Source organism: Pristiophorus japonicus, chromosome 2 (genome assembly GCF_044704955.1).
Source record: "Pristiophorus japonicus isolate sPriJap1 chromosome 2, sPriJap1.hap1, whole genome shotgun sequence".
Classification (NCBI taxonomy): domain Eukaryota; kingdom Metazoa; phylum Chordata; class Chondrichthyes; family Pristiophoridae; genus Pristiophorus; species Pristiophorus japonicus.
Genome location: NC_091978.1, coordinates 255300990 through 255313101, shown reverse-complemented (window position 1 = coordinate 255313101; position 12112 = coordinate 255300990). Strand labels below are relative to the sequence as shown.

At 41.3% G+C, this 12112-nt stretch overlaps 1 protein-coding gene across 4 annotated transcripts in view; it reads left to right on the top strand.

Moving 5' to 3' along the window:
- ap1ar (adaptor related protein complex 1 associated regulatory protein) overlaps positions 1 to 12112 on the top strand; it is a 143890-nt gene that overhangs the window by 57472 nt on the left and 74306 nt on the right. For 2 of the 4 annotated variants that reach the window (XM_070871259.1, XM_070871255.1), the window contains exons 2-3: positions 5862 to 5910; positions 8557 to 8583. In XM_070871259.1, the coding sequence (XP_070727360.1) occupies positions 5862 to 5910; positions 8557 to 8583 (76 nt within the window). Of the gene's footprint in view, positions 1 to 5861; positions 5911 to 8556; positions 8584 to 11265; positions 11525 to 12112 lie in introns of those variants that run through there. The other 2 variants (XM_070871265.1, XM_070871264.1) reach the window with 2 other exon arrangements.

Here is a 12112-nt window from a genome sequence, read left to right as displayed (position 1 = left end):
CTTGCTATTGAGGGAGTGCAGCGAAGGTTCACCAGACTGATTCCCGGGATGGCGGGACTGACCTATCAAGAAAGATTGGATCAATTGGGCTTGTATTCACTGGAGTTCAGAAGAATGAGAGGGGACCTCATAGAAACGTTTAAAATTCTGACGGGTTTAGACAGGTTAGATGCAGAAAGAATGTTCCCAATGTTGGGGAAGTCCAGAACCAGGGGTCACAGTCTGAGGATAAGGGGTAAGCCATTTAGGACCGAGATGAGGAGAAACTTCTTCACCCAGAGAGTGGTGAACCTGTGGAATTCTCTACCACAGAAAGTAGTTGAGGCCAATTCACTAAATATATTCAAAAGGGAGTTAGATGAAGTCCTTACTACTCGGGGGATCAAGGGTTATGGCGAGAAAGCAGGAAGGGGGTACTGAAGTTTCATGTTCAGCCATGAACTCATTGAATGGCGGTGCAGGCTAGAAGGGCTGAATGGCCTGCTCCTGCACCTATTTTCTATGTTTCTATGTTACAACTGTACAGGGTTATTAGTGAGGCCACACCTCTGGTACTGTGTACAGTTTTGGTCTCTGTATTTAAGGAAGTATATACTTGCATTGGAGGCTGTTCAGAGAAGGTTCACTAGGTTGATTCTAGAGTTGAGGGGGTTGACTTATAAAGATATGTTGAGTAGGTTGGGCCTATACTTATTGGCGTTCAGAAGAATGAGAGGTGATCTTATTGAAACATATAAGATAATGAGAGGGCTCGACAAGGTGAATGCAGAGAGAATATTTCCACTCATAGGGGAAACTAAAACTAGGGGACATAATCTCAGAATAAGGGGCCGCCCATTTAAAACTGAGATGAGGAGGAATTTCTTCTCTGAGGGTTGTAAATCTGTGGAATTCTCTGCCCCAGAGAGTTGTGGAGGTTGGGTCATTGAATATATTTTTAAGGCGGAGATAGACAGATTTTTGAGCGATAAGGGAATAAAGGGTTATGGGGAGCGGGCAAGTAAGTGTAGTTTAGTCCATTATCAGATCAGCCATGATATTAAATGCCGGAGCAGGCTCGAGGGGCCAAATGGCCTATTTCTGCTCCTATTTCTGATCTTATCGAATAGTCCTTGGTAATCTATTTAGCATTAGAAATATGCATCATGCAATATTTCGCATGCCTAGCTGTAGTTGTGGAATTGTTACATCATTATCACACGTCTTTTTCGCCTCTGCAAATTGTATTTGCTGTATTTCCCATTTACTTATGGTGAATGCAGTTGTTCTGATGGTTGGTGGTGTTGCATATTCAATTTGCCCATTTATTTTATGTTAACAGTATTTCTAATTCTGAGCACCTTCACTGTATACATAGTTTAGTCCTAATGTTGAAAAGAATTGAAAGCCTTGATACTAATTCAATTTGTTCATGTTCTTATAATTAATGCTATATATTCAGAAAGAACAAGTCAACAAGAAACCTTATTGCATTGGTGCTGCAGCGTGCTGTGGAAAGTCTTGGGCAAAAGGATCACATCAATGATTGATTGCTCCATATTCCAAATTTTTCATCTTAACCGTGGTGCAGAGAGGAACAGCTGCTTCCTTCCCCAAAGAGAGTGAAATTCACCAGGAGAATAATTCAGTCTTTGAGTTATTCCCCAGTAATTGAAGAATAATTTGCATCTGTTTTCGCAAAAAGAGGGGCGATGCAGACTTTGCGATGAGGAAGGAAGCATGTGAAATATTAGAAGAGATAAACCTAGTGAGAGAGGAAGTATTAAGGGGCTTAACAGCTTTGAAAGTGGATAAATCCCCAGGCCTGAATGAAATGTATCCCAGGCTGTTAAGAGAAGCAAAAGAGGAAATAGCAGAGGCTCTGACCATTTTCCAGTCTCCTCTGGCTACAGGTGTGGTGCCAGAGGACTGGAGGATTGCTAATGTTGTACCTTTGTTTAAAAATGGAGAAAGGGATAGACCGAGTAATTACAGGCCAGTCAGCCTAACTTCAGTGGTGGGAAAATTGGAAAAAATCTTGAGGGACAGGATAAATCTTCCATTTGGAAAGACATGGATTAATCAAGGACAGTCAGCATGGATTTGTTAAGGGAAGATCGTGTTTGACTAACTTGATTGAATTTTTTGAGGAGGTAACCAGGAGCGTCAATGAGGGCAGTGCGTGTGATGTATTTTGTATGGATTTTAGCAAAGCTTTTGATAAGGTCCCACATGGCAGACTGGTCACGAAAGTAAAAGCCCATGGGATCCAGAGCAAAGTGGCAAGTTGGATCCCAAATGAGCTGAGGCAGGAAGCAAAGGGTAATGGTTGATGATTTTGTGACTGGAAGGCTGTATTCAGTGGGGTTCTGAAGGGCTCAGTGCTGGGTCCCTTGATTTTTGTGGTGTATATATCAATGACTTGAACATAGGAGGTATGATTAAGAAGTTTGCAGATAACACTAAAATAGGCTTTGTGGTTGATAATGAAGAAGAAAGCTGCGGGTTGCAGGAAGATATCAATGTACTGGACAGGTGGGCAGATCAGTGGCAAATGGAATTCAGTCCGGATAAGTGTGAGGTAATGCATTTGGGGGGAGTCTAACAAAGCAAAGGTACACATTAAATGGTACGACACTGAAAAGTGAAGAGGAACAAAGGGACCTTGCAGTGCAGGTCCACGGATCCCTAAAGGTAGCAGGACCGGTAGATAAGGTGGTTAAGAAGGCATATGGAATACTTGTCTTTATTAGTTGAGGCATGGAATACAAGAGCAGGGAGGTTATGCTTGAACTGTATAAAACACTGGTTAGGCCACAGCTGGAGTACTGTGCAGTTCTGGTCACCACATTACAGGAAAGATGTGATTGCACTGGAAAGGGTGCAGAGGAGATTTCCAAGAATGTTGCCTGGACTGGAGAAAATGGCAAGTTGGATCCCAAATTGACTGAGGCAGGAAGCAAAGGGTAATGGATGATGGATGCTATGAGCAATGATTGGAGATGCTGGGTCTGTTTTCTTTGGAACAGAGGAGGTTGAGGGGAGACCTGATTGAGGTGTATAAAATTATGAAGGGCCTGGATAGAGTGGATAGGAAGGGCCTGTTTCGCTTGGCAGAGGGGTCAGCAACCAGGGGGCGTTGATTTCAAGTAATTGGGGGAAGTTTAGAGGAGATACGAGAGAAAATTTCTTCACCCAGAGGGTGGTGGGGGTCTGGAACTCACTGAAAGGGTGGTAGAGGCAGAAACTGTCACCACAGTTTAAAAAATACTTGGGTGTGCACTTAAAGTGCTGAAATCTACAGGGCTACAGACCAAGAGCTGGAAAGTGGGATTAGGCTGGTTAGGTCTTGGTCGGCCGGCGCAGACACGATGAGCCGAAATGGCCTCCTTTTGTGCTGTATATTTCTATAATCCTATGATTAGCTGCGAATATGACATTGGAATGGCCTGGGAATGGGTCCTGTCTGTCTTCTCAACTGTAGGCAGGAAAATGTGAAGGAAAAAAATAGATGGGAAAATGATGCTTATTCACACACATTACACTGAACATTAACCTATTGTATTCTCTTTTACATTTAAAAAAAAATAGTTATAGGGTATTGCAGTTTTCAGCAGCTGCAGAAGGACTTGGAAGCATGTCTGAGTACCAAACAGTATCAGTATTGCACAGCTTCTTGCAATCTAAACGATGTAATACATCTTGACAATGAGATAAAATGACAACTTTGGAGGCACTCTCAGCAATGCAAAAGGAGTTGCATGGTATATTGCTTTGAGAGTAGCTTTCCAGTAGATATCCTCCTTTTTTTTTTCTCTCTCGCCCACCTATCCTCAGTCTTTTCATTCACAAACTGACCAAATATGGAGATAATTCCAAAAACTTCCGTGCGTGTTACAGATTCCGTTGCTTGCCTTGGGTAACAGTTACAAATTTTATCCTTCTAAACTTGTGTTGTGCCTGGTGAGATCGCAACTCATTTTGTCCTCTTCCTTTACATAAACTCCACTATTCATGGCCTCCCTTTGACCTTGCCATCTCACACGGTGCCTCTACTCCCACAGTCTCAATCACCCGACCACTTTCTTGTATACCTCACCCTACCCCCTTCAAATCCTACTTCCTTCTGCGACCACCCCTCAAAAACTCTTCGCCCAAGTCATTAAAATGCCAATTGCCTAACCTTTGACCACCTAATCCCCACAATATCTTTGCAGCTATTGATCTGCTTCACCATTCTCACACCTCCACCTTTGATGCCCTTGTACCCAGTAAAATTCTTGCTCTCTCCCATCCTGGTCATTCTCCAATTTTCTTCTCTCAAATTCTTGAACATATTGTACCCATCTCTCCCACACGATGATGTTTGAACCTCCCCAATCAGGTTTCTACCTCTGCCGCAGCACTGAAATGGCCCTAATCAAGGTCACAAATGGCGTCTTATGTGACTGGTGCATTATACCTCCTTGTTCGCGATCTCTCTGCAGCCATGTGACACCATCCTCCAAGTCTCCTCCGTGGTCTATCTGTGATTCCACGCTTACCTTTTCAATTATAGCCAAAAGTAATGGCTGCACTATTACCTCTTGGAGTCGCCCAGAGTTCTATCCTCTTACTCTTCTGTATGCTATTTGTTGGCAACATCGCCAGAAAACATGGGGTCAGCTTCCACATATATGCTGCCAGCCACCAACTCTACCTCTCCACTACCTCTCTCAACCTTTCCACTGCCTCCGTGTTATCATGCTGCTTTTCCAACATTCAGTGGTTTGAGTCGCAACTCCTTCCAGTTAAACATTGAAGACCAAAGCCATCCTCTTCAGCCCCAGCCGTAAATTCTCTATTCTTGCCCCCGATTCCATCCACTCCCAGTCACTTAGTTGGGTTCAATCAGATTGTTCACAATTTCGCTGTCCTTTTTGGCCTCTAACATTTCCCACCTCCTCTACAGCTGAAACGCTCATCAATGCCTTTGGCATAGTCAAGTTTGAAGGTGACTTTGCTCTCCTCGCCAGCCGCCCTTCCTTCCATGCTCTGTTACCCTGAGTTCATGCAGAACGCTGCTGCTCATATCCTGCTCTTGGTCCCCCAATGCCTCCAATTTAAAATGTGTTTAAATCTTTTCGTGGCCTTGACCTTCCCTATCTCTAACCTCCTTGAGCTCTACAACCACTGGAACACTTTGTTCCACTGACTCTGGCCTCTTATGAATGCCCCACCCTTTAGCCACCTAGCCCCATCTTCTGATATTCTCCCCCTGAATAGCTCTGCCTCTCCACCTCCCGCTCCTCCTTAAACCAAACTTTTAGTCACCCCTCCTAATATCGCCTCCTTTAGCTAAGCATCTATTTCTTTTTTGATTACTTCTCTGAACCACCTTTTCTACATTAAAAGTGCTATAAAATTGCAAATTGTTGTTGAGAACATAATGAGGTGTATAATACCAAGCTGAAGTGTTGATGATTACAGGTCTGCCCGCTTATGATGGTGCTGGAAGCAATTTGTGGTGAAGAATAAATACTTATTTAGAATTAAAACATATCAATGTCTAAAGTGTGATTTGTTTTTCTTCAATGTATTGGTAACTAAGCCTAATGGTAACATTAATAACAAGTGAAATTGTGTTGGTAATCTATATAAAGAGCTAATTTACTAAGAAAATTGTTGGAGAAAACACACGCAATGCATTGATCAAAATAAATAACCAAAAATGTAATATGCTGCATTTCACTTGCTATCAAGTGCCTTAATCTAGACTGACATCCATATAGTTTTTCTATTGTACTAGTCAGTTTATTATTGTGTGGCTGCTTAGTTAGATTTTTGATGAGGCATCATATATTTATCAGGCAAAACTTAACAAAAGCTCTTTCTTTTCCTAGATCAAAGTATTTTAAAACAAGTTCTATTGGGGAGCACTTTACTATAGAGGTATGTGATCTGTTTATTACACATCATCTGACTTGCACACCATTCACCTTATTTGACTAATACTGTGCAGTGACAAAGATGACTAAGTAAATTACTATAAATAATGGAGCATAATAGATTGTGGCAGAATTAACATGGCTATAGAAGACTGAATTATTTCATCATTTAACATTGCCATTTGGCGAGGTATAAATAGGATTTCTCATGTCAAATTGATAAAGTATCCAGTTCACAGGTAAGATGTGAACCTGCAGCGCCCTCCAGTATCTGTTGTTTCCGGAGTTTTGGAGACTTCTGGTTCTGGGCCTCAACGCGAAGGCCTGCGTAGAAGCCCACGTATCCCAGGAGCATAGGGTTTCATACGCATCACTGGGATCACATGGGCTGGCCCAACCTATCAAAGTAGGGGTATTCCCACTTATATTTATGGTGATTCCGGAATCACGATAAATATGAATGGGAATACCCCCGAAAACATACAAACACTTAAGATAAATTTTAAAAACATCTCAATTAAAATTAATAATGTTATTTAAAACAAAAATGTAAATTTTTTGAAAAATAAATTTACATATTTTAAAGGGTCTGAAAATAAACGTAACTTACTTAATAGGATTTTAAATGTTTAAATAGTTGAAAAAATGTATTATTGTGTGTTTTTTAAAAGTCTTGCGCTGATGAAAGCAGGTAGGCCTTACGCCTGCTTTCATCAGTCATAAGCATTTTAAGCGCATTCGCTGGGCAGGAGATGGGCAAGTAGCCCAACTCTCCGCCCGCAGAGGCCCTTTACATTCGGATGCGTGCGATCCGTCAAAAGAATTCTTGACTGATTGCAAGTTGCGGGTTTAGATGCATGCGCTTCGCATGCCTAAACCTGGAACTTGCGCAGCCCTTACATGGGCCGGTACCTTGCACGTGCCTGTAGGTGCTATGAATTCAGGGCCAATGTCCTGTGCCTTGGAGTTCTTAGTGAACCTGACTCCTTATCACAAAACCTTGAAATATATTGGCATAATTTTATAATTTCCAACCCCCACACCCAACCAGCGCACTTTTGTGCTACAAGCATTTCCTTGTATCCTCATACTTAAACCCTTCAGATAGAATATCCTAGCATACTGAGCTGGAGGCCAGATTTTCCTCTTTTACACTTGGGTGTAAATAATCACCTGGGTAGAATGCATGGAGGAAATTGAGCGGGGCCACAAATTTTCCATCCATTTAAATCCAGGCAGGCTTCCATGACAGGCATGCAATCTGCCCATGAAGTCCTATCTTTACCGTTTCTTAAAATGGCTCCTGGAAAGTTAACTTTATTTTACTGCCAAGTTTTATTGTTGATGTAATTTGTGTTTCTATTATAGCATCCTTGTCAATTCTTGAGGGCTACAATATATCTTAAACTTCTGATACTTAATGTGGAAGAAACGTTTTTGTTAAAACTCCCCTTTTTATATAGAAGAAAATAACTATTTTAATTTTTTTAAATCTAGAAATCCTGATGTATTTGTAACTCCTGGGTGGTTTTGTGATGGGTTGAAGTCTCCCACATTCAAGCTAAAATTGCAGTATACCAGCATCTAGCACAAGCAAACATCCCACTGTTCATCCAGTAACGACTGCCCTTGTCCTTGGCTTGCAGGGTTATCTAGAGGAGAGCGCAAAAAATCCCAGCCCTCAGTGATGAGGTTTATTCCTCTATGTACCATTTAATGACTCGGACTGGTTGGTCAATCATCAACTGTGCCCTCGAATATTGCAGCCTGATTGGTTCAGGCATCTGATTATCCAGAGGCTTGACTTTGTTTCCAGCTTCCATTGTCAAGTGTATCATCTTAAATCACCCCAAACCCAAAGAGACTGCTTACCCCCTCCCTTCCCCAACCCCCAAAACCGATCAGGAACTAGATAGTCATTAGACCTGATGCTGAGGGCTATAAATCTCACTAGACTTCTCGCGAATGCCATATTAGCAGCACAACTCACCAAAGTGATTTTATTGACATTGTCTTCCTGACCATAGCATAAGCACACACCATCCCCCATCCAAGTGGTTCCATCAGTTGGTGGGCATAGCAGCAGTAGCTGTTTGTCTTTCTGCAATCCAGTCATGGTAGTCTGCCCGATTTTAAATACAAAACCTGCATTAATATGAAGTTCCTTCACTAGAGGTCGCTATTGGGATGCTATTATTGGATCTCTAGATGCAGCTAGCTGGTGCATTGATTGATGTCTCTGTTTATTTGGGGGTGTGGTCATGATAAAATTGATATACATTTGATTCTTCGTCTTACAATACATTATGGTCTAAATTGCCTACATGTAGCCTCCTTTATTCCTTTTGAACAGTTATTGTAACATCTATTTCTATTATGTGAAATTATTATTACTATATAACAAAAAGTAAATTTGAGGTCTCTTAATTTCTGTAAGGAAGACTTGCTATGGTCAACTTATTTGTGCCTTTCACTGAAACTGGAGGCCTTTGACTTGGCAATCCTTCTTAGTGCATTGTTCTCGTGTACAAAATTTATCTCTGATGCCCTTTTTCCACTGTGTCCCATATATCAGATTGTATAGAAAAAGCATCTCCATGATGCATGACACCAAGTTAAAATTGACCATCACTCTGTTTCTTATTTACAGTTTGAGAATTTGGTGGAAAGTGATGAGGTATGTTTAATCAGCTCCCTTGGGGAATCTGTCAAAGTGCATTTATTGACTATTAGCATTTAATTGTATCACAGATGTGTTCCCTGCAGGCTCATGAGATCACCATTAAATATATCTAATGCTACAATTGAGGCTAGACAAAAGGTCTCTAGCTGTAAAACAGTACAGGAAATTCTATTGTCCATGTGTCAAATTTTGGTAGTTAAGAATCAGCATTAGCATGCTCCATGTTTCCAAACATTAATTGCTGTGATCTTTTAAATCTGGGATTTATTTTTCAGAAGAAATGGGAAAACTTTTTTTCCCTTAAATATACTATAATGATCTTGTTTTGCTTTGCTTTATTGGAGTATTTTCCTAGTTCTCAGCAGTCAGCATCTATATTTGAGATGCGTTCTATCCTCCATTGATCTAGTAATAATTGTATATAAATATAAGATATATGGCATAAATAAAACCTGTGATAATTGGTCATCCTAATTTGGTATTATGGTAATAAAACGTGATAAATAACAAACAGTGAAGACTATACCACAATGTTTTAATTTGTATAGGATAATATTTCCCGGACAAACTGAGCTTATGGTATTCTGGAATACAGTGAATGTGTTAGACAGGGAGTGCAGATAACCATATTCTCTTATAGTGTACATTGGGTAATTTTTGCAAGGGCAAAGTATTTGCAAGAGTGAGCTTAATGGAAAAGCTTGCTTCGCTATAATTTCTCACCTTTGATCCTTGACCCTTGCTGTTATGTAAAGTGATGTGCACTGGCAGACCTTTTAAGAATCAAGTATTGTTCTGGGGAACTTCCAGACCCAAACACTCTGCTGCCTGAGTGAAAACAGATTGCAGTGGAAGCTATCCAGCACATGGATGCAGTCCTTCGAGCATATTTTTTACAATGCGAGATCCCCAAGTTATACTTATCCGCTTTAAAACTGCTTCATACCAAACTGCTGGTTTCCGCATGTGGCCAAGTGAAAACAAACTTTCCAATGGGCTTTGGAAAAGGTTGAAGCTAAAGCTCAAATAGAAAATTTTAAATCTACCCTGATTCACACTACTGATCGCTTAAATAAAGTTAGTAATACCATTTGCTATTCATTGATACTGCTGCATGAATAGATATGCGAGTAACATTGCATGTCACTGTTGGTAACTTCATATAGTGTTCATGATTTTGATTAATAGAAATATAACTACTATGCTACTTTCTAAAACATTTTAATGCAATTTTATAATAAACATGACAGTCACAATTGGTTACTTATTAGGATAGAAGACTGATTTGAAATTTGCAAAAATAAAACCCTTGTAAATATTTCCACGTTTACAGTAGTAAAAATTTTAAAATTCTGATAGTAGTGATATCACTGTTAATCTGGCATAAAACCTTTAAATTTCTAAAGTTTTATGTAATCCATTAGCGAAAGAAAATATACTTTTTCAGTTTATACAAATCGCTTTCCAAACATATGGAGCACCCTCAGATTATTTAAGTTTCATCACCTGATACAGTTCCTAGAAAAGTACAAGTACAGCGTCGAGAATCCGGAGTTCTAGAATCCGGACACCGAAAATGTTCTGGAATCTGGACCCCCGCCTCGGGCCACCGCCGACCTCTCCCCCGGCGACCTCTTGGCCGCCTCGGGCTGCCGCCATTCGACCCCCACCTCCCCTCCCCTACCTTGGCCCAGGCATTTCCAAACTCGTTACGTCGGACAAACGTTCCAAAGTCCGGAAATACACAGAATCTGGAGCGGCCTTGGTCCCGAGGCTTCCAGTTTTTTGACGCTTTATCTGAATCACAAAGGGTTATAACCCCAGGTCTAAAGATATCCAGTGGCTATGTCTGCAGAAGTGGCAGTCCATCAAAGGTGAACACGAGTGCTATGTGCAATCACCAATTGCTAGCCCTGTTGAATGATGAACTCATAAGCTTACAGTAGGGAATAGATGCTGCAAATTTGGTGTGTTTTTAATTTTAGTATTTGGTTGGTATTGTTAAAACAAAATGAACAGACAAAATTTGCTAAGTTTTTATGATGTAAAATGTCAAAGAAAAAGCAATCACCCTTTTAAGGATCTTCCCTGTGTAAATACAATAGATACATTTTATGTCAGACGGGCATTAGAATTAATTTCAACTGTTTAATTTGAAGTCCTTTGACCATGCATAAACATTTTGTCACCTATTAACATATAATATTCAGAAATGAAATTATTTTCATACCTTTTATTTTTACTCCCTGCTGTGGCTTATTGCTTCTGAAGTGTAAATCTGTGTTAACACTGTCCTGTAATGCTCGTGCATACATTTACTGTGTCACAAGCTGTAAAACATGGGGCTCAATTTTGCCCAAGCCAGTTTTCTGGCATATTGCCAGAGTTACTCCCTTTTTTCTAGGCCAGAAATGCGCAGGAAATAATTTGCTAAAGTTTCCCGAATCTATAATTCGAATTTGGCACCGCACAGCTAGTTATCTCGGGGGGGGGGGGGGGGGGGGGTCTGTGCCGGAAAACGATGCTAACTTTCTGCGCATGCATGGGTGGGGGGGGGGGGGGGTGAAAAAGTTATGTTTCTGACATAATTTCAATGGATGCGCAGGCGAAATACAGCTCCGAGTTGGCAAGCAGCCATTTTTAAAGAGCCAGTTGCGTGTGTGAGAAGGAGTGCTGTGTGAGAGCATTGGAAAAATCGCAGCTGCAGCAGTACAAGATGCAACGCGGTGCAAGGACCAAGAATTTCTTGCAGGAAGACCTGGAGGCACTAGTTACTGTGATTGAGAACAGATGGCAGGAGCTGGACACCAGCAGAGTTCACACAAGTTCCACCCAAAGAAATGAAGAAATGCTGGAACCAAGTTGCAGAAGATTACTGTGCAATGGTGACCACCACGAAATCTGAATGCCGGTGCAAAAAGAAATGGTAATTAGTGTAAGTAATATTTTAATTTATTCACTGCAATTGTAAATGTGACCATCTGTATGTTCCACCCAGTAGAAAGACACCTTCTTTAAAAAGTTAGGTTTTCATCTTTGCAGAGGAAGCAATAAAAGGGAAAGAACATGAACAGGCCCGGAAAATCTGCACCCACTGACACCCTTGGAAGAGAGGGTCGCTGCTTTGATGGGTCCTGTCTGAAGAAAAGCAATCACCACTGCACAAGCTGGGCCCACACTCGAAGGAGAGAGTAAGTCCTGCAAATTCATCGTGGTCCTTCAAATCAACCTGCTGTCTGGCCTGCGATGTGTGAGCCTACTTATGCCACCCACCCTGCCCCCTCCTCTGCTGCTAACCATTTGACTGTTCTGTTATATTTTGCAGAAATTGAGGCTAACCCTGACAATGCAGAAGAAGATTCAGACGCGGACAAGCCTGAAGAGAACATCTTCCAAACCAACCCTCTGGACCAAGCGGTGAGGGGGAGGGGATGGAGCTGGATGAAGCTCCCACTGTTTTACTGACTTTGAAGGAGGCGAAGCTCATTGCGGTGACAGTCCCTTCCGTGACTCGTGATTTGAG